General features: G+C 41.4%; 1 protein-coding gene across 4 annotated transcripts in view; it reads right to left on the bottom strand.

Annotated features, from left to right (window-relative positions):
* Window positions 1-26505, bottom strand: part of NSD3 (nuclear receptor binding SET domain protein 3) — a 1432226-nt gene that overhangs the window by 897405 nt on the left and 508316 nt on the right. For all 4 annotated transcript variants that reach the window (XM_069214018.1, XM_069214019.1, XM_069214020.1 and 1 more), the window contains exon 9: window positions 14551-14673. In XM_069214018.1, coding sequence (XP_069070119.1) covers window positions 14551-14673 — 123 coding nt within the window. The remainder of the gene's footprint in view (window positions 1-14550; window positions 14674-26505) is intronic.

Here is a 26505-nt window from a genome sequence, read left to right as displayed (position 1 = left end):
AGGTGCAAGGTGCAAGATCATCACAAAAGTCACTGAGATAATGGGGATGGAATACCTAACAAGGGGGATCCAGAGAGGTTAGGTAAAGAGGAGGGACAATGCATGCATGGTGCCTCATCCAGGATGTGTAGGTAAAACCAGAAACAAGCAGGAAACTCAGCTGGTAGAGAGTGTAACTTGAAAGAAAGAGCACACTCCTCTAAGAACATCAAGGAGGAGTGTAACACAACTGTAATATACATAGAAAGGGGACACAAAAGGCAGGCCATATGCACGACATGTGGAGAAATTAAGAGATCTGAATAGAGATATGCTGAAGCACCCACCTGCACACATATAGATATAAGAACATAAATGTGCTTGTGCAAGGTATCTATAGATATGTATAGAGCCTAGCTAGACACAGATGTAAATATACATATAAATACGTAGACCTATGAACTATATATATGTAGAAATACATAGAAAGATACATAGTATATTGAAAGACAGGAGGAAAAGAAGGGCTGAACAAACAGCAACACAGAAGGAAAATTAGAGAGGGGAGAGAGAAAATCATACCCCTCAATGAAGAAAAAAGCCGGCCAAGCAGGAAATGCAATGCTAGCAGACTAAAACCTAAAGGAGGCTGGTCGAACAACCTGCTGATAGGAAACAAAAGAAACCTTGCAGTATATGAAACAAGGTCAACACCAAGCATAAAATCACCACAGGAGAAAATGGCAACCATAGAAAGGCCAAGATAAGGCAATGATTAGTCCAGCAGCAGGAAAAAGTTGCTGAAAGAAAGGGCCCAAGGAAAAAAGGTGGGGGAGGGCGGGACTGAACGGACAAAACCAGCATAAAAGAAAGCAGTCCAATATGTGGACCAAACAATAAAATATCCTGAAGGGGAAGGTAAAGTTGACGTAGACTCCAGAATGGGATTCGAACAATCTGCCTGCAGGGGTCTATAAGATCAAAAGCAAGTGTCTATGTGTTTATACCAGTGACAACAGCTCTAAGCAACAAATCAAAATGTGATTAGAGAGGAATAATGGCCAACAAAAGGAAGAAACATGACTACCTCCATGCAGCTTTCATAGAAAGGTTTATGCCAGTGCTAGGACTTGCATCCTACCCGTTACATGCTGGAACATGATGGTGAAAAGATGACCAAGGTCACACATAAGGGGAAAGAATCCTAAGGAAGGAAAAAATCTGAAAAGGACAGGGACGTAAACACCTGAGAAGGCAAGGCTAACAGTCTTGAATAAGGACAAGAACCCATACACAGATGGATGAAGCCACGAACCTACACAGAGCAGGGCAGGGGGAAGAAAAAGGTAAGAACCCTTACATCATGGTAAAGCAGAAGCAACAAGGATGAAAATACCTTTATATATATATAGAAATGTATCTATGGGGGATAAGTGAACTGCATCTGGGATCGAACAGAAAGGTCAGAAGGAAGACTACGACGTCCATGAAGAATAAAAAGGCTGTGGCACATGGCCAGACAAAAAGCATTTGGGCCAGTGCACAGAGAGCAAATAGCAGTTCATAAGAAAAGTAGAATATGGAATAGAAACCAGTGCCCTAAAGGTGGTAATAATAAGGAGAAAGAGGGACACTTCCAATCGAAGATGACCCAAAAGGGGGATATAGAACATGGATTTGAAAGCAGAAACACCGCTTTCCACCCAGTGGGAAAGGACAACCCTAAAATCATAGAAGGATCCCCAGAAAAAATGGGGCGGGGGCGAATGTACCAGCAGAGTCCTTACTTATACAAGGAACTATATAGTAACTACACCCAAAAGATGCACTTAACAAGGTCTTTGTAGGGAATAGTTAAACATAAAAGTATGGCTAAGAGCTTACACCAATTGCTCTGAAGAACAGGGAACTGAAAATGAACCCCGTAGAGAGCAAATCTCTTAGGCGAAATGCCCATAAGGAGAAACAACAGAAAACCCCCTTCTAACAGGTATCAGACCCACACAAGGTCACAAAGAAATAATGGAACATGTCCACAACAGGTGGAAAAAGAACAGGAACACCACCTTGGGTGCAAGGCAGGTTGAAAATAAGAATAAGAAAAAGCAACTGCAGCGAATATGAACACCAGACAGAGTGTCGTACAGGAAGCCAGGAAGGGGGGACTGGGGGTCAGATACCGGCTGAGCCCAAACTCACGAGAGGAGATCGTAAAGAGTCTCACAATAAGGGAAGGGCAGGCTCTACAGAAGACAGGTCAGGATGTAGGACAGCAAGTAAAGGGTCCGTGGACAACTGAACAGTAGGAAGTTGCGAGTTCAACACCCTTCGATACACGTTTTAACATACCTGCTAGAGCAGAACTTGCCTCTGTAGCCAACCCAGGGGGCCACAGGGTGCTGGAGCCCGGGGAGGAGTCCAGCCCACTAACGTTGCCCAATTCAAATAACAAATCCAATTGTGTATTTGGAATGGTGTCAGAAAGGGGATGTCGATAATCCAAACCATGCCCTCCGAATGGAGAACTGGAAGGTTGGCTCCAGAAGACATAGGACAAGAATTGGAGATAGCTGACTCCACTGGCGCCGCTCCCGACATCAGGATCGACATCGATCGCCATCGTGAGGGTGAGACCTCAATGTTGGAAGGTGTGTCAGTCAAGTTCGGTGAGACGAAATTTGGAGAGCTGAACGAAATTGACTGCATCACCATCACTGGAGTCAACAAAGCAGAACTCTATGCCGACAACAAAGCCGTCAGGACTGGAGGTGGAAGCCGTAGAAGGCTGTGCACCGGCAGCAAACCATCTCCGGACATGGAGTCAGGGGGCCTACAGGGGACCGAGGGCGAACCGGCCAGTGAAGATCCTGTCAGGTCACGCTCTGCCTCCTTGAGGCCCAAAGGCGCTCCAGGGGAGAGGGAAGGCCCAAAAATGGCATTCTGTGTTGTGCACTGCAGACAAGCTAGCACAGCACACGTGCCTCTGAGTATGTTTACACATAAAGATCATTTCAAAGCTAGGTACTTGCAAGAGTGTTATAAGATTATTCTAGATGTAACTCGTTGATGTGTGTACATAATTAAATGTCAACAAAGCTTAATGTAATGCTTTTTACTTCCTTTCAGAGTCTGGGATGGAGTAAACATTATTTGAAAGCCTTTACAAATGTTTAAGGGCTCTATGAAAATAGTATACCAAAGTCATCTGTGTTCATACAGATAGTTTAAAGATTACCTAAACCCAATCTAGGGACTGGGCAGCATCTTTAGTCAAAAGCTGGGCCATGCACAAGAAAGCCTTTGTAAACATTTATCTGCTTGTTTCTTTTGAAAGTCCATCGCTCAGCGCCAGCTATGCTAGCTGCTCCCAAAGCCTGTTGCTCCCATGGTCACCCCTGACCATGATTAGTCATGCACAACAAATTTGTCAGCTTGTGCTCTTTGTACATACCACTGCACTGGGCAGTCTCAGAAGTGCATGGTTGTCTTTCCCACTCTATCTGACCCTATAGTTTCTCCTTCACGTTAAATCTTTTCCCGAGCTGTGGACATGTACAACAAGCAATATTCAATATTCAGGTGTGAAGTTAAAAAAATGAAAAAACAACAAGTGATGGACGGAATGCTGAACATTGTCAAACATTCACCCCCAGTACAGTGATCTGGGCCTAAATCCATCGTTTTTTTGCTGCCCATGCCATTCCAGTTTGGACCCAGCCATATGCAAATCAGTCTTGACCCTGTTCCTCATGGGAACAGTCCAGCCCAAACTGCTAGGCCAGGTCTTCCCTGGACTGGAAACAAGCATCCTGGGACCGGTTTCGGGGTTTCACCCCTCATCAGCCAGGCTAGCATGAATCCAGTGGCATGGGAAGCACAGGACCCACGTCTGAGCATACCCTTCCCACTTAGGGCAACAAAGCAAAAACAACAAGTGATGGACGGAATGCTGAACATTGTCAAACATTCACCCCCAGTACAGTGATCTGGGCCTAAATCCATCGTTTTTTTGCTGCCATATGCCATTCCAGTTTGGACCCAGCCATATGCAAATCAGTCTTGACCCTGTTCCTCATGGGAACAGTCCAGCCCGAACTGCCAGGCCAGGTCTTCACTGGACCAGAAACAAGCAACCTGGACCGGTTTCAGGGTATCACCTTTCATCAGCCAAGCTAGCTTGAATCTGGTGGCCTAGCAAGCACGGGACCCACGTCTGGGCATACCCTTTCCACTTGGGGTGGCAAATGCAAAAATAACAGATGATGGACGGAATGCAGAACAAATCAAGCATTCACCCTCAGTCACAGATCTGGGTTTAATCCATTTGTTTTTTTGCTTGTCATGCCATTCCAGTTTAGACCCAGCCTTATGCAAATCAGTCTTGACCCTGTTCCCCATGGGAACAGTCCAGCCAGGCCAGGTCTTCCCTGGGGTGGCATGGTGAGCAAAAGAACGATGGATTAAACCCAGATCTGTGACTGGGGGTGAGTGTTTGCATTGTCAGCACTCCGTCCAACATCCTTTTGTGTTGTTAAAGTTGCCCTAAGTGGGAAGGGTATGCCCAGACGTGGGTCCCTTGCTCACTGTGCCACTGGAATCAAGCTAGCCTGGCTGATGAGGGGTGAAACCCCGAAACCGGTCCCAGGATGCTTGTTTCCGGTCAAGGGAGGACCTGGCCTGGCAGTTCGGGCTGGACTGTTCCCATGAGGAACAGGGTCAAGACTGATTTGCATATGGCTGGGTCCAAACTAGGGTGGCATGGTGAGCAAAAGAACGATGGATTAAACCCAGATCTGTGACTGGTGGTGAGTGTTTGCATTGTCAGCACTCCGTCCATCATCCTTTTGTGTTGTTAAAGTTGCCCTAAGTGGGAAGGGTATGCCCAGACGTGGGTCCCTTGCTCACTGTGCCACTGGAATCAAGCTAGCCTGGCTGATGAGGGGTGAAACCCCGAAACCGGTCCCAGGATGCTTGTTTCCGGTCCAGGGAGGACCTGGCCTGGCAGTTCAGGCTGGACTGTTCCCATGAGGAACAGGGTCAAGACTGATTTGCATATGGCTGGTTCCAAACTGGGGTGGCATGGTGAGCAAAAGAACGATGGATTAAACCCAGATCTGTGACTGGGGGTGAGTGTTTGCATTGTCAGCACTCCGTCCATCATCCTTTTGTGTTGTTAAAGTTTAAAAAATTACCTATTTTACTAGAGGTCAGTACAGGTCCAGAGAGAAACAACTTTAAAACACCTGGGACTCACAAAGGGGAGTAAGAGTTAGAACAGCTAGGATAAAACTGGAGACTATCAACGATCATTCAGTTCTGCACAAGGGGGAGGAAGAAAATTAGAAGGAACAGATGTTGGATGGAGGTGTACCCGAGATTACTGTGATGCGCAATGTCAGTCTATGGTCCTTCCTCAAACTTTGATGCACAAGGCATCCTTTCTGTGCTGCCTCAGTATTTTCCAAATTTTCCTCTAGCCTCTGTGTGCTTATAGCAGGTCTACAGAGGCTAGACTGATATGGCAGCACTTTATAAGGCATATGTGGGGTTTTCAAAATTGATCAATTGAGGAGAGCTACTTCCTATGCATTTTATGTGACATTACACCCTCCACACAAACACTCTCTCTCTATATATACTGCACATTTTCTACAGCAAGTGACAATAAAATAACAAGGCGTTTACTAATGCTTTGCTTCTGCTTTCTCTTTATTACCTTTACTATTGCATTACCTCCTCTTGCCTTCCTTTTCCCAGTCCTTACTTACAAGTCTGTTTCCTCGGTGGGGTAGACCATAGCATCATCTTGTTGTGGCTGCAGAACCTCAGTGACCCGATAAACATACACTGGTGAGACTGCGATCTGGACCCTTGCTCGTGTCTCTTCAGCTTGTTGCTATGTAGACGCGGCAGCTTTATTACAGGGCTTGATGAGCTGGATGTGAGCTTGAAGCCATTTCTGAAGCGTGAGATGAAGTGTGGGGGTAGTGGTCCACCTATGTCTTCTTTTTATGTAATCTATCTGTGGGCTTTTAACCATGCCCTCCGCACGCCCATCACTATCACTGGTTTTGTTACCGCCTTGTCCATCGACCCTGTTATATGGATCATTGCAGGTTTGCCAATACGTTTGATAGCGAGTGAACTTTTTTCATTTTGTGTCTCTCCTTCACGCTCATGGCGGCCATGGTGCTTTGAATTGGCTTGCTTACGTCAACTGTTTTACTTTTCATTTTCTATTTATGTGGCAAGAAAAGTCCAGTTATGAATTTACAATGCCAATAGGTCTAACTCGAGCAAACGCAAGACCCATTGTTTTGCAAATGCTTGTTTTTTGGGGGAATCAAACTGTTTAAACCTTGCTCTGGGTTTTTAACTGGTTCGTGAAGGAGCTTTAATGGTCCTACTCTACTTTCCTCCGGGGCAAAAGTGTTAAATGCTAATGTCAGTGATTATGACTGCGGGCAGGAATTTCCATAACCTCATTTATAATGTGATTTTAGCATTTACTCACTAATGCCCTTCTACTGAACAGTTGTATGCTATTTTTTTAAAATATTTGTTAACTGCTTATTTTATAACCTTAGTTTTTAACAGGGCTTTCGTATGAATTATTGAAATCTTGTCTTTTAATGAGTGTTCAGGATGTTATGTTATATGCATTTTAATCTAAAAAGGCACCTTTGTCCTGTTGGAAAACACCTGTGCACACATGACTGTACTTTCTAAATCTGCTTAGGGGTAACAGACACTGTTACAGGATGTGGAATTCCTATTGCCCGACACCAGAGACATTGTCTCTGCAGTTGAGATAATATGTGTGTCCATATGTTAATGTTGTCAGAACTTGTATTTATGGTTCATTAATTAAAAGCCTTCATTAATAGAGTGAGCGTGTAAATAAAGGTTTTAGGTGACACTGCACTACTGGCAGTGGTTGCAGTAAAAAAGAAACAAAAAAAAAAAGAAGTGTACACACTTTTGCAACTTTTAACAATACGAGGCTAACTATAATGCTCCCAGAATGCCCTCTGATGCAAATGTGTGCAGAAGCTTATACGCAGCAAGATGTTCAGAAAAAAAATGCAATTAGGGGAAAAATGTTTTGCTATTAAATTTTTCTTTGAAACGTCATTTAGTAAAATGTGTTGATGCACGCTAGTATTTCCAAAAAATATTACTAATGGAAAATCAGTGTAACCATTTTCAGCATGATTATGGGAAGCATGAAAATAAACAAGCATTGGCAAAGCCAACTGATCTGCCATTTTTTGTGTGTGAGCCTCTTGGTTTTGTCAATGCGTGTCTTGTTTTGACACGGCTTTTGTAACACTTTATTGTTGTGGGAGCTGACAGGCTCTCACCATTGTACCAAAGACTGTCAAAAAGAAAAAACGGTTTAGTCTCAAAAAGCTCTGAGTGAGTTTGGAAGGGGAAAGCTGGGGGAGGGGTTTTGAGGGAGGGTCGGAGATCCGGTTTTGTTACACCACGGATTGCTACATTAGTTTCTGTCACTGAACAAAACTACACTTTGTGCCAATATGCTCCTTGTGGAAGAGCAGAATGTGATCAACTGACAGAAAGCCAGCCGATAGAGAGAGAAATAGAAGTTTAATAAAAGTAAAATGTCTAACGACAGACCTAATTCGGGACCCAATTCTTAAAGAAAGTCACAAAAGTGCAACCATGGTATATGCCTTGGAAATAGTGGCACTCATGAATTCACAGGAACTTACAGAAGTAGACCAGGAAATCATACTCTTAGAAAATATTTGTGAACTGTATTTTAGCACAAGCAAATATACACATGTAGATTTGCTCATGTGAAAATCTATTGAGCATTTACAAGTTCACTTTTGCTCCAACCCCTTTTTTTCCCCAACCCTGGAAAAACTTCTACTTCTGCAATTGTCAGGAGTACATTTCCAACATTTCTCATTATGGGAAAAGATTAAAGACGACCTGGTGAAAATCCTTAAAACATGCAAGTTAGGTTTGAAGACTCAAAGGCATCCCAGCCCTGGAACCATTACTTACGGCCTCCTCCAGCCCCAGTAAATAGATCTGCAGAAAGGTGGCAAAATAAGGAAATTGCAAGTATCCAAGCCCTACTGAAGTTGTAGCCCCGGCATTATCAGAGAGGCTATTATCAGAGCTCTTACATAATGAGATTGCAGCCATAATTTGTCACTGTGCTACATGGCACAAAAGGAACCAGTAATTTTCTTTTTACAGGACAAGTAGATTTAAGAAGCAACCTGTCCCATGGACAAGTAGGTATTTTATAAAATTCCACACCCCTGCTGTTTTATTGTGTATAAGGCTTCTTAGGAAGGAAGGTATTTTTACCACCAAGTGTCATTTTGGAAAGCATGTGGTATGGGTTTTTAACTTGAAATATTGGGTTTGTTTTCGATTATCAGAAGATGGGGCGTTAGTGCGAATATTGAAACAATTTTAATTAACTGTGCAAAATAAATAAAATTTGCTGTGGTTGTGAGATCTGCATAGCTTTTAATTTGTTAATCTGCCAAACAAATGCATCGTCATTTATACTGTACTGAGAACTATGTGCAAGGTCAGGGTGGAAAATGGAAATTGGTGGAATGCAGAAGTGAAGAAACACGCTATATACCATTTTAAAAAGTAGGAAACAATGTGAAACTGGACATCCATATTTTTAACAGCCCATATATACCTACAACTTTTGTGAAAAAATAAGAATGGAGCACACTCAAAAACGTATCCCTCTAATGTAGGAAATTCCAATAGTCATACATATTCAAACATGAGATAAGTTTTCACTGAAGTGGTATCAATACCGAGTGTACTATTTAAAAAGTTAAGAACTCAAGAAGAACTTTTAATACATAAATCATAAATTTTGATGTGTCACAAATTTGTTTACATAAGAAATTGTTAATAGAGAAATAACGATCGTCAAAGCATTACACAGATGTAAAATCTACTGATACGTGGTTTATCCCCTACTATGATCATTCAAAGTCCAAAACAAGAGTGGTTGTAGGGGTGAAAACTATCCACTTTGAAGATAAGGAAGCGGAAAATAATTGTCTTCATCCAGATGGAAAGAAGGATTGTCCAGTTCATCCAAACTCAGCCCAGCATAGAGTACAGAACATAGGGCACGGGCAGTTGGTGGTTAAACGGTAAACCAGCCGACTTAAACCACCAAAAAACTTTATTGTGTGGCATTGAGTAAATAGCCATAAACCAAATGGGAGGTTTGTATTAAGAAAGGCAATAGCCTAAAAACTGTGAAGGGGAGAAATAGTCCTCGTCAGTAATTACGAACAGTGTAAAGTCGCCTACTTAAAGGAGCCATCGAAAAATATGTTTAGTAAAAAATGGACAGCTAGGTTGTTTATTCAAAGGTTACATGATTCAGAAATGACCCAAGCAGCGATTATGTTCAGAAATCTTTTGTCTTTAAGGAAAAAGTAATCGAAAAACGTAACGAATTAGTATTAAGATAGTGAAACAGTAACCTTAAAGCTCAAATGTCTACTGATAAAGGTAATTAGCCTGTGTAGATAAATCGTAAGGACTTGTTAGAAATGCCAATTGACCTAGTCAATATATCTATTCTATAGCTAAATGGATACTTAGATTGAAAAGTATACGAATGGGAATTAATATTCATCATGAATTACATTATTTTCTATGATTAAATACGCTTTTGACAATGTATGATAGCTGCTCTGTACAGTGTTCTAGAGATGATTTACATTGATGTCTACAACCAATTGAACAGACTTGCCTGTATATGATTATGGATCACACGATGTGTACGATGTATCATTTGTTGGATTATTCTTTCTTCACATATAACCTTCTCTCTTCTATAACACAATGGATACGAGACTTACCTTTCAATTTACTAACATACTTGGGTAATCTCTAATTTTCCTACACATTACTATACTATAAATTCATTAATTTTTTGATGATTGTGAATAGATATATCGACTAGGTCAATTGGCATTTCTAACAAGTCCTTACGATTTATCTACACAGGCTAATTACCTTTATCAGTAGACATTTGAGCTTTAAGGTTACTGTTTCACTATCTTAATACTAATTTGTTAAGTTTTTCAATTACTTTTTCTTTAAAGAAAAAAGATTTCTGAACATAATCGCTGCTTGGGTTATTTCTGAATCATGTAACCTTTGAATAAACAACCTAGCTGTCCATTTTTTACTAAACTTATTTTTCAATGGCTCCTTTAAGTAGGCGACTTTACACTGTTCGTAATTACTGACGAGGACTATTTCTCCCCTTCACAGTTTTTAGGCTATTGCCTTTCTTAATACAAACCGCCCATTTGGTTTATGGCTATTTACTCAATGCCACACAATAAAGTTTTTTGGTGGTTTAAGTCGGCTGGTTTACCGTTTAACCATCGACTGCCCGTGCCCTATGTTCTGTACTCTATGCTGGGCTGAGTTTGGATGAACTGGACAATCCTTCTTTCCATCTGGATGAAGACAATTATTTTCCGCTTCCTTATCTTCAAAGTGGATAGTTTTCACCCCTACAACCACTCTTGTTTTGGACTTTGAATGATCATAGTAGGGGATAAACCACGTATCAGTAGATTTTACATCTGTGTAATGCTTTGACGATCGTTATTTCTCTATTAACAATTTCTTATGTAAACAAATTTGTGACACATCAAAATTTATGATTTATGTATTAAAAGTTCTTCTTGAGTTCTTAACTTTTTAAATAGTACACTCGGTATTGATACCACTTAAGTGAAAACTTATCTCATGTTTGAATATGAATGACTATTGGAATTTCCTACATTAGAGGGATACGTTTTTGAGTGTGCTCCATTCTTATTTTTTCACAGAGGTTACTTGCGGATACAGGTGTCCCTGTCCCGACACACATGCTTGACAACAGGCATGTTTTGAATGTATGAGCACCTAAACAATACTTGTTATTATAGGAATGTGCGGCAACCATAGGTTTTCTGTTGTCTATTACCTCTAATGATATACCTACAACTTTTTAGGAAAAGTTTAGGGAAATTGTGCTACAAAATATTTGTTTCTGCAACCATTATTCTAAACATTTCTTGGGGATGGTTTTTTGGAGGATACTGAACCACCATTGTGACCTCATTTCCAAAAAACTATCTTTGGGAAAGAATGCCATTGAATCCACCAGAACATGTCAGGCTTGCTTCATTCACTCCAAGGCAGGCAGGTATTTACACAACCATTTTTAAAGTTCACCCGCCATCACTGAAAGATACAATTTTTCATTGACCACTGCTGCAAGTTTCTACCACTTCTTTAGGCAATGCAACAAGCTCCGGTAAGGATCATCAGTTACTGCCCAACTGGTTTTCCACAGTGTACTCTATCTGCAAGCCTACCCAAGAAAATTGATGAGAAACTACAATGGATAATTAGCAAAGCACTGAAACCATCCTTCAGTTGGAAGAAACAAGATTACATCAAATGTTTGTTCAAAGCCAACAACTTACTGCTGGTGGAAACCAGAATCAATTTCAAAGTACTCTGCACCAAGCACAACATGTTCTTGAATAAGTGGGCAATATGCATGCATACATTTGCCAGGCATCAAGTCCTAGGTAGGGACCTGAGATAAGCAAAGGAACAGGGACCAGTCAAAAATTCCTGGGAGCACAGGGTCTAAAACACCACAATACTCTCCCCTGAGCCAGGAAAGGCAGCATAACCATATACTCTCCACCAAACTACAGAAAATAGAATAGTTCAGACAATAAAATAACTGAAAACTGAGAAACGTATCACCAGATGGCAGAATTTCAACTCTGTCATATCAATATGAATAAAATCCACCACCAAATTGATTAATGTCGGGCATTCCAGTAATTAAAACAAAGGTACACTGTTCCAACGTACTAGGAGACCTGATGTCTCAGGAGCAAGAGCCTTCAAGCATCACAGTGGATGACTGGCATCATCATTGGGAATGCTCCACGTCAGGCCGGCGCTGCAACACCTGACGGGCTCCCCGGTAGGGGGCTCTAAGCCGTGTTGATCTGATAATGACTGGTAGGTTCAAACTATACAGACCAAACAATAGTGGAGAGAGCAAAAGATGGGAAATTAAAATTGGTTATTCATCCAACAAGATACATCAACATTTTTAATCAGTTCTGACTAGGATGAAGAACAAGATTAGAAACAACCAGGAAAGTAATAAAATGAGTTATAATGCTCAATTACGTTCAAAGAGCAAAAAAACCCAGAGGACAACAACTATTATGGTGCCTCTAAACTGGGGTTAACATGTTTCGCGTCTGCGGTCCAGCCGGATCCATTGACGCTTCATCAGGACCAGAAATAAACACGTCTTCTCCAATTAATGCAGAAATTTAGGAATAGAAGAACCTAAAGTAGGCTCAAGACGGCTTAGAGCCCCCTACCGGGGAGCCCGTCAGGTGTTGCAGCGCCGGCCTGACGTGGAGCATTCCCGATGATGATGCAAGTCATCCACTGTGATCCCGGAGGGCTCTTGCTCCTGAGACATCAGGTCTCCTAGTACGTTGGAACAGTGTACCTTTGTTTAAATTACTTTTGGGAGACTGTACACAATTCCTCCCGGTCCCTCCCCCCTCTTTGTATTTACATTCCAGTAATTACCCACATTTTACTCACTCTTATATAAAGAATATTGCAAGAATGCATGGAAAACAAACACACACACACAGCCGCATAGATTTTATAGGTGAAATCAGGCCCCTTCCATTACAGGTGTGGACGTCAACAGCAACCACATACCAGTAGTATGTTGTAACAAGAAAACATAACACTCTTTCATACCTTGTGTGAAATCATGGCTGATGGTGGTCAGAGGCATTCCTAACATCAGTGCCTCCTCCTTCTATGCTGGGCGGCGCTGTTTAATGAATACTTAAGGGTTGCTGTTGGCCTACCATTTTTCATGCATGGTACATAGCGATTTGTGCAAGGCTCATTTCCTTCTACTGAAGGATGCAGATAAGGGTTTAAAGGAACTGTGTGCTATGTTTTGCTATCTATATTTACTGTCATGTTGCATACACCATCCTGTTCTTTTTATAGTTATAGTCTATTTGAGCCATTGTAAATAGGTACTTTGTGCATGGCAGATACAGTGAGTCATGGCATGTGTTGCGTGCCTTCACAACCATAACTAATCAATTTCAGTGGTTTTACGAGTTTTCGGCAAAATCTTAACTTCAATTTTAACTATGTTTTTTCAGTCAATTCCACAGTTTTATGATGTATTTAATTTTCACCCCAGATGCACACGGCCTTGGAGCCTGCACCCTACCTCCTGACATTCAAGAAAAGTCAGACACCCACAGAGCTTGGCATGGCTTGTTTGTTTTAGAACACTGCCTGAAACTAGAGAGTCAGGCCCAAAATCGTCATCCAATTTAGTCCCTTAACTGGCCACTGGTGAGCTTGACTCCGACTAGAGTGTCATTTTAGGCGCTTTTTACGTTGGAGTTATTTTATTTTTCTGTGTCAGTACCCTGGACTACTACCTGGGGTCGGTCAAGTTTGGGGTCGACCCCACCCACACCACCACCTAACAGTGAAAGTGTTTTTTGCGGTGAAACTCATTAGTTTGAGTCGACTTGTGAGTTTCAAGTTGGTAGAAAAAAATAAATCAGCCCTACTACATCCAATTACATTCCGCAAAAAATTCTAAATGTGATTGACAGGTGTCACTAGGCATGACTTGCCAGTTAAATTGACAGAGTCGCAAAAGTGTTAACCCTTTCAAGCCCTCTCTGGCACTCACTCGGATACGTGTAGGTCCAAAACTACAGAACCATTTTAAACCAAAACGAACACGCATTGGCAAAGCCAGTAACTGTGGTATCAGATTCCAGTCTTTTGTATTTGCAAGATGCTTTTTGTCAGGGTTTCTGGAAAACTTTATTGCTGGGGGAGCTGTCGGGCCCACTATGTAATACACACATTTATATAGCTAGATAAATAAGATAGATATGCACATTTCTTATTAGGGCATTTATATACTCTGTTTTAAGTCTTCAGGGTCATGACTATGCATATATATGGTATCTGTTCATTTAGTACTTGCTGTTGTTACTCCCCAAAATCTGAAAGCTCCATGTCAAACAGTTCACCACTATCTTGGAAAGCAGTTACCTCTACAAAGGTACCATCCAGGAGTACTTTCTAATTTCCATCCAGAACTGCAATTTAACAATTTTCTAAATCCCACTTCTCCTCCACTACCCTATTCTATGCCAGATCAAAGTGCATGGGATGTCTGCTCCAAGTTCTCCTCCAATGTTACGTTGCAACCCTGTTTTTTCTTCGCTACCATTCCTTGCTCCAAGCACCTAAAAACATGCAAAGCATCACCTTGATTTAGGTGCTGCAATTTATTTGATGACATTTTTATTGATCTTGTTAATTCAGCAACCTCTACTATAGCTTCCCTGACAGACAGAGGTGATGGGCTAAGTGAACGTCATTTGCATCATGAACTCGAGGTGCTAAGAGGGTAGTGGTTGTTGGGGTTCTCACCAGATGCACAGCTGGCGGTGTTTGGAGGGCCACTGGTGATATGCACACCTGCTGGTCCAGAGGTACCGTCTTCAGCATCCGAGGTTGCGGGATGGCTATCTACATCACTTTCCTCTGTGAAACCTGTAATATAAACAATAAATCAGTATGAAGGTAAGGATGCGGTAATAATGCAACAAAGATGCAAAATTAGGAGACTAAATTATTCATTATGCAACAGACCAACTCACCACCCTACCTATCCAGTATTACTGAGCTGTGTTACAAACATGAGTGCAGTAACACAAATAAATGAAGGAATAGCTGTGGTACTGCATAAAGGAACACTACTAAAACCTGTGCATAACGGTGTTGAAAGATGTACCTCACATTTTGCACTTGCAGGTCCCAAGGTTGGAATTTTAAGCAGTGAAAGCTGACCATCAAGTATACAAACTATTTCCCACCAAGGCTCTATTACCTGTCCATAAATAACGCATTATACGATGCCAGCCTTTCTTTAGTTTACTGATGAGACAATGCCAATGAATTCATACTTTTGTTTTTAAATCAATTTTCAAAGCAGGACATTTTAGGTCGAGTCTATCACGCAGTGAAAGCTGTCCAGGTGCAAAGGGCCTATTATGGTCTTACCAAGATTTTGCGGGATTTCACAGCCTGCCTATCGCTTCCCACTGGTTGGCATTATTATCACACGTTTGCTTATTCAATGGCTTTCATTCTCCCAGCTGGTGTTTGTCCCCCCTTGCAGCATATCCTCTTTACCATCTCTCTGATTTGCTAGCTTCCAGCCTTCTACTATTCACTTTTAGGTAACTATTTTTTATTTTTATTTAAGTACTCTGTGACAGCGCATCCCTTTACTGCTCGTGTGCTTCCTCCAAAGTCCGTTTTCCAATGTCTCTTACGTGCTGTCCCCTTCGGACTCCCTCCCTTCTCTGCAGTGTGTTGCTTTGTCTTTTATGTACTTTTCCCATTCCTCCTGTGTTGCTCCCGCATAGCTGCTTTACCCATCCCCCTACCACAAAATGTTGCTTAACCAAGCATGCTCCTTTATCTCCCCATACTAGGGTATTTCATAAAATATTGTACTTTTATTGTGGGGTTGAACGACTTCATTGTGCAGAAGATGGACAGCCTTACCAGAAGGCATTATCAAAGCAACTCTATCCCAAAGCTAAGATTTATTGGCTTTCCTAGTGCTTGTTGTTACAAGTGAAGTCTTGGAAATAAACAAGTTTTCCAAAGAGCTAGAATTACGAGCTAAGGTGTTTCTTAGGGATTTTAGCTCCTTTTCAGAGCAATCTCTATTTTGTGACACTCCCTGAAACTACGTCCTATGACCAATACATTTGTGAATAGATAACAGCAGCTTCTCAGCCTTTCCAGTTCAAATGGCAACATACATTTGTCTGTACACTTCTGAAGGCATTTCTCATAGCAGCATTTTAAATGGTTGTATTTGCAGTGGTTTACTTGACTAAATATCCGAATGGTGCATTGACATTTTTAGGAAGGAAGAGTGGGCAAAGCATACAACAATGCCAACATGATTCCTACTGTTTTTGCAACAACCTAATTTATAAGTCTTCCTTCTTTAAAAAAGCCCAAAGTCAAACTTGTTTTAATTTTTTTTTCTGGAAAAGGCATTTCATCTGCTTTACTATCTCTTCCTCCGTTTGGGACCGAAATTGATATTAGTAATCCAAATTTCGCTTTAAGATTTGTCTCCCAGTCCGTTTATTTTCACATGGTATCAAATGACCTAAAATACATTTTAAATAGTAGTCTGATTGACAAGAGCTTCAAAATCTATCAGATACCCATGTGGAATATATTTAGATTCATTTGAACTAAGTTGTGTTGATTGTGTTATGTGTACAGCTTGCCATTCAGTAGCCTTATTAGATCCATGACTGGCAAACTCACCATTAGGTAAAAAGGACCCCATCTTTTTTTTTTTTTTCTTTCAGTTTAAGGCATCAATATCATAATTTTGAGAAAGGAGGTAAAGTCCTAAAGATAAAAGATGCTCATAAAAAAATATGTAATATCATAATACATCTCATACAATTCTTGCAATATCTGTTGAGAATAAAATCCTCAAAACTATTTACTTTTTACTTAACATTCATATGGCTTACTGAAGAATCGTTTTTCCCATCGTATCAATTATTTTGTTTTCTATAGCCCAGCTGTATCAAATATCTGTTAGTGCACAGTACATACAAGAGATACAATGTAAGAGCTGCTTGACTGAAAAGTTGAGGATATTACACACAAAATGGAAGTAACAAAAATTCTGACAGGCGTGAAACGTAAAATGAGATCAAGTGAAATTGAAAAATGTGGGTATTCCCCACTTTTCAGAAGGAGAGGATCTCTATTTGTGTCATGGTTAGGATGTATAAAAGACTTCGTTTTAATGCTACAGATGTTTTAAGTGCCCACATTTAGTGCCTTGTTTGCTCCTAGGAACTCTTAGTCTTCCTGCTATGGGTAAAAGGTTTCCCGGCAAGGTAGGGTGTCCAAATGCCGGGCCTTTTACATAAGACAGTGACCTTCATGTCCTCTGAATTTATATCTTCCTACCGGTATGCAGAAAAATCTCCGGTACATGCACCAGAGGTTTCCACCTTTGCTGCCTCATTAGGTGATTAAACGTGATATCAGCTGAGCCCTCCAAAGACAGATTACTTCAGCTGAACTACACACAGGGATGGCTGTTTAGGAAGCAGCCCCTTGAAAAAGTTCCAATTCCAGAGGCCACAAATGATATTCTTAGGCTTAGTTATAGATACTGCATAGCCCTGGGTGAAAGAAGAAAATGTGTGTCTATCCATGCAAGCTGCAAGTCCCTGGATTTACCAGGGCTATAGGTTTCAGAAATGCCTAGGGTTAGTAGGTTTTCAGTCCCAAACACAACAGCTAGCCATAGCCCAAGATTCAATGTAAATTCCGAGCAAAATTGTTCATGTGTTTCACAGGGCATTTTGGGGCTTTTGTGTGCATATAACAGGACACACAGCTGTTGTGGAAGTTCCGTGTATGAAGCTTAGCTCGACTTTTCAAGGGTACCTTGGCAAACAAACCGTTTTGGGATCTACACAAACCGTAATACCCAAGGGGTCACTAAATCTCTTGCTTTTAGAAACTTCTGGGGTCAGTAGGTTTCCACAAGTGCCAGTTGATCCTGGACCCATATACAGTCACTACCAACATCCTACATGAATGTATTTTGGAAAGGTAAATCAGTTTCTTATTCCAGCCTTTGTGGTTGAGGCAGTGGGGTACCATTTTAATCAGCTAAATCATGGGAGAACTAGGTGGTATGACTTTTGCTGTTTCCCACAACATACAAAACTTTCTGCCACAGAAATGTGAGGAAATTGTTTTTGCTTTTTAGGTTGTTCTGGCCTGTGCTAGTACTGCCTTTCTAGTCAATTAGAGAGACCAACATGCAATTATTTGCCTGGCATGGAAGAAAGAGACCTCTATTATAAGGGATCGTCCATCTTAATATTCACTAACTTCACAACGGTGGTGCAGGGGGCCAGTTGGGCATTCACTGCTGTTAAGTAAAAACTTGCCACACAAACCTTTAAGGCAATGGCAAAAATTCTGTCCTACATGCTTTATCAATCACTGCTTCCATCTACAGTTTTAGAATTAATAGTGATGTTGTAATTTTGATTCAATTGCTATAATTCATTATGTAATGATGGATCCACAATGCTTGTGGTTAACTACTATCAGGGGGTATTAGGTGACTATAGCTGAGTTTGTGCACAAAGAAACCAAAATGTACTCAAGATGACCACAAGTATTTGTGTATATGTGACACTTTACCAGAATGAGTTCTCCAGGCTAGGCATTGATGACCTGGAATATCTTAATTTTGCTTGGTCTGGTCTCTCTCCTGCCCAAATCAAATAGAGGTGGGTGACAAACAGAGGCATTCTGCAAATTTAGCTTAGCAAATGTGGCATGTAAGCAGTCAATGGGTCTACTTAAATGTATTAAGGTTATATTTGCATTGATTCACATGATCGCTATAACAACCCAACTGAAATCACCTTCAAGCTCCATTTGGTGCTGGAATTGCGTGCAAATTATATATTTTTGCTCTCTCTAGAACTCATTTAATGACGGGAATTCTAAACATTTGCTTTTGATCAGTCACTTGTGAGCATGGCACAAATGAAGATAAACTCTCAAAGGCTCATAGCTTAACCTACAGCCTAAAATTATACAGTGGATGGACTTCTTGCATCTTTGAAGACATTCATCGAATTTTCTAGTAAAGGTAAATATTGAAATTCTGAGATTTCAGAACCATGCTGCTAGCTGCAGGCTCTGTGGAGCTGGATAAAGTTTCTTTCCCTTGCAGAGTCAACAGATCTTTGTCAATGTATTGTTCGAAAATGCTTGTTCCTGAATCTAGGTGATCCAAGTCACATGGCTGACCTGTTCATGTTTGTGCTATGAGAATGTAAGCAACTTGACTATCTTGAACCTGTTCAGCACTGCTCAGAAGAGTGATAAAGTATGAGCAAATGTCCCATACCAACTTAACCAAGGAGCATTTGCCTTGTGACTGCAGCGTTGGTATCTCGATGCAAAGTTTCAGAATTTTGCATTTTATTTTGCGGCAAATAAATCGATATCTGGTATACCTCACAGATTTAACACCATGGTTACAGCAACAATCGCTTTCAAATCTGATGGCCCAATGCCAAACACCCTGAGACAATCTCAAGAATTGCTTTGAGACTGCTTCACTGTTTGATAAGGTAGAACAAACTGTTGAGTTGTCTGTTGGAATATTAGTAAGATTGACATCAACTGTAGATAATTTATGTGCTTTGTTACATCCTGTGCTCACAAATGACCCCTGATCCGAAGTGTTACCAGATGCACCCCCTTCCCTTATCCACGGAGTAATCCATCTGTAGTGATGACGGCCATCAGGACTATGGGTTTGAAAGTGCTGCTTATTTTCCTATTGCTGTTTCTCAATAATTTCATTTCCATCTGCAATTTGCTTATGGCAACCACTCAATGCTCCCAGTGCCTTTTTCTGATGGCTACTACATCTTGAAGCAGGTTCCTCAGGCAGCAGTCTGGATCCGGAAACTTTACACCTTAGACATTTGGTCACCACTATGCCATTGTTCGACACAGTAAAAGCAACAACTGTTGGTTATTCACGCAATCATGTCTCGTCTGCTCACTGTAAAATGAGACACACCACTTAGGGTGGTGCCTGTGCAATTGGTCCTTCTTGGAAGGGCAAGGATGTGGAAAGAAAGACTGAAGTGTGACAGACTCGCCCATATGAAAAACGGGGCCAATTTGTCTGGGTAAAACACTGCCAGCTGTGGATGAACTGACACGGGCAGCGGTACCCCGATTATGATGGCCAAAGTAATCGTCACCTTTAAGTTGCTTGTTAGAGATGAAAGCACAGCTGTGCAGCGGTTTAGAGATGTTACGAGAAAGACCAATGAAATATGTGAGTGGAAGCAAATACAACACTCCTTCCAAGAATCGAGCCACCAGGTATTACTGCAACAAAAAACGCTAGCCAAGAAGGCAGATATTGTAGCCAAATACTCAGTCACTTTAGAGCCCAGTAAAACCTGTAGAGTGAGGGAAACGCTATCCCCAGAAAATCTAACACGCAAGCCTCGAAAAGGTTTCAGTCTGTATTCAAGCAGCAAGACACCTTACATCCAGTGACTATAAGACGTTTGGACAAGTACACATAGAACAGCCAAAAAGATAGACAAATAACTTTTCACTGTACAAACTCAAGGCCTTAATTGGTTAACAAAAGAACATACAAAAGTAAATGATCAAGTTTAGTTGGTAAGGGGGTCTGTGTTTCAGCCAATGCACCAAACAACAAATATGTCAAAGCTTCGAGCAAAGATAGACGTCAAAGAACAGAGAATGGCTGTAGGGTGACATCTACCACCTCGGTCGTTAAGTAAAATGAGTTTACAGTTGCCTTTTTCCCATTTTTGGTGATGTTCACAGTTTTTGCATACTTTCAAAATGACCACCCTTCTGGTTTGATTCAACATTCAATGCAGTCTATGCTTGGTCTCCACCTCATTACTTCCCAACCCCAGCTTTCCAATTTGAACATCACTGAGTATCAATCATTTGCATGACTAGTAGTGAGACATTAGCATAGCATAGCATATTTGTTATGTTGTCCCAATCCACAGAATGGTGCCTGGCCCTAGAGGTGCGTTCCAGCCTGAAAGTAGTTTATTGAAAAAGCCAGGTTATGAGTTTATTTTTGTTTTTTTTAACGAAATTTTAGGAATGAGCTGGCAGCCCTGATGTGCAGGTAGGTGTGTGTCGTTCCAGGCTTTGGGAGCCAGGTAAGAGAAAACGCACCTGTCAGCTCTGGCTCTAGAGATGCAGGGAATGTGAGTGAACAGAAGGCCACCTGACCAGAGGTTTCTGGTCGGTGTGTGAAAGCTGGTGCAGCTGTTCAGCTATGAAGGATCAGTGAATTCCCGTCCTCTGCCGGCATGTCAGATGGTGATTACACACTTGGGCTAGCGTTCCAATTTTCTCCGCATTGCAGACTAACTCTGTGATAGAATGCACTGGTTCTAATGTTTACCTTAACTGCTTGTTACTAGTGTTGATTTTTACCTTTTGACTAGTTTGCACCAACACATGCCCCTTCTTCGGTGGCATGGTTACCTTGGTGCATCATGTACTTTACACACTTACGTTTCTATTGGTATAAATGGATGTACCCCTTCAGTGGTGAAGTTTGTGGTGTTTGTTATTGCACAAATCAATTGTTTGTTTCAGTTTTATGAGGCTCAGTTGTCAGATTTTGTTATGTTTTACCTAGTCGTCTCACCATAACTTGCACCGATTTGAGGGTAACCGTAATCTGCCATGTACTGTTTTCCTGTATTATTGTAGTTTCACAAAAGCTCATGCACCTAAATGAGAGCGGTATGACTGGTTTTTTTTTTATCGTCAGTGACATGGCGTGCAACATTTCTGTGACAGAGTAGTCTGAATTTTAATTGTATTTTCAAGAGATATAAGTAAACATGCATGAAAATAATGCCCACTAAAAAAGAGATTCCTGAAATGAGTTGTGGCTATTCATTCAGTGAGAAATCTATGCACTAAATAGTCATGGCTATTCATTTAATTTCAATCAGTAAAACAGCATTATTTGGTGCACCAACACCTAAGAATGAACATTGCTTTGATGGACATATTAGGGACGGGAATGGTTATATTTTCAAGTATAAATCTGCTATATTTGGAAATAAATTGAGGACCCTAAGTTGAGGCACTAGTTGAAAGCAGTGTATTACAACCTAAAAATTCATCTCTTTTTTTCTTTTTGCAAAATATCGGATTCTGTCAGGACCGATGGCGAGGATTACGCTTTAACTCTCGTATTGCATGGCTAGCCTAAGAAAAGAAAAAAAAAAACACCAACATGCAGAACATATTCTTTTAAATTGAAGTACTTTTGTATTTTGAGTCATCTTCAAGGTGCTATCTCAGAACAAGTAATTTCCAATTGAACTGTCTCTTATATCTGTGTTACCAATTGACAAATAAACCTCTTCCTGTAAAACCTAACACATTCGATCCAAAAGCACAGCAGCCATTATAGCATTGTTAAAAAGAGTTAGATTGACTGAAATTTGTAATGAGGACAACTGCTAGCCAATCCATATGCTTACGAAACCTTATTGCCTTGATTCCGTCATGGGGTGGACTCTAGAGTAGGTCAAGCTTCTCTCAAAATTCCATTTGCTTAGGCCCAGTATAAATCTGCTTCAGAGGGTCTGATGATCATCTTTTAGTGGCTGACAGCCCTCTTGGTGAGAAGCTTACAACTCTATTTTGACATTTATGACGATCATTGAAGGTCATATCATGCAGAGGAAGTGATTACCTACTTATAATCTTGGTTCTGTGTCACAGTGATCTTTATTGAAATGATAAACTACCTTCACACCTCCCCAGCTTTTTTTTAGCCATATGGATGAATACCTCTCAACGTTGATTAGTTGAGCTTAGCTCTTTATATGCAGCAACAAGTACAGGGACATAAAGTAACTGTCAATTCAGTGTTCCGGGGTTGGAAACATCCAGGCTTTTTAAAGCGGCAGGTGCACTTTGTTTGAACTGGGTTAATGTAATGCATATCAGGCTTCCTTTTCACCTCATTAAGCACACCTTTTAGCAACAGTCTACAATAAAAGATATCACGCCACAATTTAGTTTCATAATTCTTTCTTAAATGCCAGAGTGAAAATTTGAAAAAACGTGTCCTTGATAAGCTAATTAGCTTTTTTTTATATTACACATGTAAAATTCACATCCTCTTTGAAAATTTGTGGAAAACTTTCTGGCTTCTCTGCACACAGATGGAAATTATTAGCCAGGACTACAATGGAGGAACCGTTTTCTCCTAGTGATGATATGCATAAAACATCTATTTTTATATGGCAATGTACCTAGGACACGGAAAATGTCAGATTTGTAATGAAGGCGTTCCAATCCCAATTTGAAAATTCTGTTCCAAGTGTATTCACAAAACGTTTTGTTGTAGTAGTTCCACACTTGAAGGGCAAGACCATTTATGTCCATCATACCTGGTTGATCTGTTGCTGATGTGGTATTTGTTACAGGAATGTAAGGCAAGCCCTTAAAAGGTGTGGACTTCATGTATCAGTGTGGGTTAAAAGTCAATATGAAAAACATATTAGTGCTGCCAACCAAACAAAATGTTTTTGTGAGGCCAAAGCTCAACTTAAAGCTAGCATAAGAAATGCTCAGATGCAAGAGGTTGATGGCTTTAAAACAGTAAATTCTCCTTTAACAAAGATCTCACTCTTTAAGAGAAGTGGTGGTGATATTGTGTTCACTCTACTGGATGCTTCTTCCCAAAGATTTCCACAGAGATCTACAGAATGCTGGTGGTCTAAATAAGTAGCCGGTGTAGTATATTCCCGGTCCCTACCTCGGAAGAAGTTGTTCATTAACAGCCATTTTGTGTAAAGTAGTGTGGAGGTCTTACAGTTATCCCTTCTAAATACTAAGCTCAGTTTCATCATCCACACCGAGATTTTTGAAAGCCATTTTATGTTGCTATGGAACCTCTTCTCTCTTTCAGTTAGGACTTGGCGGAACTGGTGCATGCCGCATGGTAGAAACCCTTCTTGGTCCTGCAGTTCATAGGCAGTTGCCTGCCAAGAAGACCTTCTGACCCTAAGTTCTTCTTGGCTCACCCTACTCCAGAAAGCCTAGTGGTGAAGCATTTGGTATGAAACTGAACCCCAAAGACCTCACTTATGCCCCTCCAGACCACAATCCAAATATCTTGACTCCCGGGGTGCAAAGGCTTTACATGTGACACTCTGGCCTTAAGAGCCACTAATGCTAAGGGCCTCCTTGGGTGAGATGTACCAAACCTGGGAAATAGGGGAATTGGTTGCTATTAACCTCCCAGATGTTGTGAAGCACCTTCAAAGAAATTTAAAGTGTGAACTAGAGTCATCTGACTTCACAGCATGCTGTATGGTAACATAAGTGACCTTGCACAGGCACACCAGAAAGGATTTTGTCTCAAAAAAAGTTTTTCCAGAGACATCGGGCTGTGTTGGATATGGTTCAGTGGTGAAAAGCTCTTTTATGAGAAAGTATACTCCTCTTACAGCAACTTAAGAATAACAAAACTACCGCACATTCACTGCAACAGTTCCACCAGCAGTTTGGTTGATTTTACAGCTTTTCAAGAGCTCAACTTTCACTGCAGAGACGACCTTCTGAGCTAGTGCAGACCATACAGTTCTATCTGTTCCTTTCACAAAAAGGGTGGTTAGAAGTTTGAAAGAAGCAGCCCCCCCCAATCTTCCACTGGCAATGTTGCACCATTGCAGCTCTGACTTATCCTCCCTCGGCCATCAGCTCCTAGGCAGCGGGCAAGAGGAGTCTTCCACTTCCTTGCACAGTGGAAGTCAATCTCACAAGCTGCCTGGTGCTTCATTTGATCCACAATGGCTATGCCCTTCAGTTTGTGGCTCCTCCACCAGAATATCCATCTGATGCCAAGAAGTGCTATCCATCCTACTTCTTGATCTTAGAGGCAGGGGTCCTTGTCTTTCTGCAGAAAGGGAATATCAAAGTGGTGCAGCTGGATTTTATTTCTTCCAACTGCATGCTCAGGTACGATGAAGGCTCTGGACCCATTTTTCATTTGTGGTTCCTGATCCTCTATGTCCACCAGGATAAGTACTAGATGCTGTCTTTAACTTGGGTTCTACTACGCCTAGGCATAGATGGTTTCTTGAGATGTCCAGGGAACACGTATCCACACCTAAGTCCTCACTGCCCACAGATGTTATTTCTCTTTCATAATGGAATCCAACCTTTACCAATTTGCAGAGCTTCTAACTGAACTATGGATTATCACCAAGGTGCTGGTGGGCAGCATTCCTTCAAAAGCAAGAATCTATGTTTCTTCACATATGGTTACTGCTGGTGAAGGTGATTTCTCCTCTGGGTGCTTTCGGAAAACCTGACCTTCTGCCATTGTCTGGGGTTTCTGTCAACTGACAAAAGTTTCACATTACTCCAGATTGGCATCTGATTTTCAATGGTGTAATGCTGGATATGACATGCATGGGGGATTTTCCTCTCACACAGAAGGCCCTCATTCAGGATATTATAATGATATTTTGGACTCCGGTGCCCATTTCAGTCCCAACAATCCTCTGTCTTTTGGGCCTGATAGCCACATATATCTTATTGGTGCCTATGCCTGTTAAAGAAAGAGGTCCCTCCCGTACTGCCTCATACTGCAAAGATCCCAGCATCAGGAAAGCCGGCTTATTCTGGTAGCTATCTTCGGCTCCAACTTTTTCATACCTTGAGTAGTGGACATGTCCTCCAATCTCAATGTGGCTGTCTATTCGGCCACCTGCAGGCTCATGCCACTCTGGAGATAGACGCCACCTTCTTTGGGTGCGATGGTCACCTGAGGGAGATGTTGGTACAAAGCTCATGTATTCCAGTAGAAGAGCAAGATCATATCAATGTACTAGAGCAGTAAGCTGCTTGCCTAACTTTGAAGTTGTTTGTTCCTTTCACCATGTGTTAACCTCACCACAGCCCAGAACTGAAAATATTCTCTCTTCTGATTGATACTTCTCATCGCAGATTCCACACTTTTAGAATATCCTCAGGTGCCAGATTGGATTCAGAGAATACTTCCAGCAATGCTCTAATACATCATAAGGCTCTGGGCTGACTCTGTATTACCACAGAAGTGTGTGAATGCAGCTGCATACAAGTGTCAGACCTCTGCACTGATGCCAGCTGCTTTCTTTTTGTATCCTTCAAAGCAGATTCTGCAAAGACCACTGACCATGTCGCCCCCAAGCGCTCAACTTCACTGACTACATCCTACTCGGAGACCTCAACTTCCACCTTGATATCCACGATTACCCCAATACCACAAACCTCTCGGAAAACCTTGCAACACTGCCTCAAACAACTTGTCAACATCCCCACTGAGAGCTGGACACATTCTCGACCCCGTCTTCACAGCAGGGAACAACATCATCTCTCACACCTCCGAACACCATTGGACCAACCATAAGTGCGTCCACTTTACCTTCACAAAGAACACTGCATGCCAGTATGCCCCCTCCACACCCCTTCGGGCAGACACTGGGATACAGTTACAGAAGCACAACTCACCAATGCTCTGAGCCACTCCCCCTAACCCGACGCAGTGGACGCTAATAAAGCTGCATGCAATCTACATCACTGGTTATCGGAATGTGCCAATAACATAGCCCCCCCCCACTCAGGAAAACAGCAAGAAACCAAAAGAGTAAAACACCTAAATGGTTTACGACAAGCCTACAAGAGTCCAAACACTCC

Source organism: Pleurodeles waltl, chromosome 11 (assembly GCF_031143425.1).
Source record: "Pleurodeles waltl isolate 20211129_DDA chromosome 11, aPleWal1.hap1.20221129, whole genome shotgun sequence".
In the NCBI taxonomy this organism is placed as follows: domain Eukaryota; kingdom Metazoa; phylum Chordata; class Amphibia; order Caudata; family Salamandridae; genus Pleurodeles; species Pleurodeles waltl.
The sequence above is the reverse complement of the archived record's forward strand: the minus strand, read 5'-3'. Positions and strand labels throughout refer to the sequence as shown.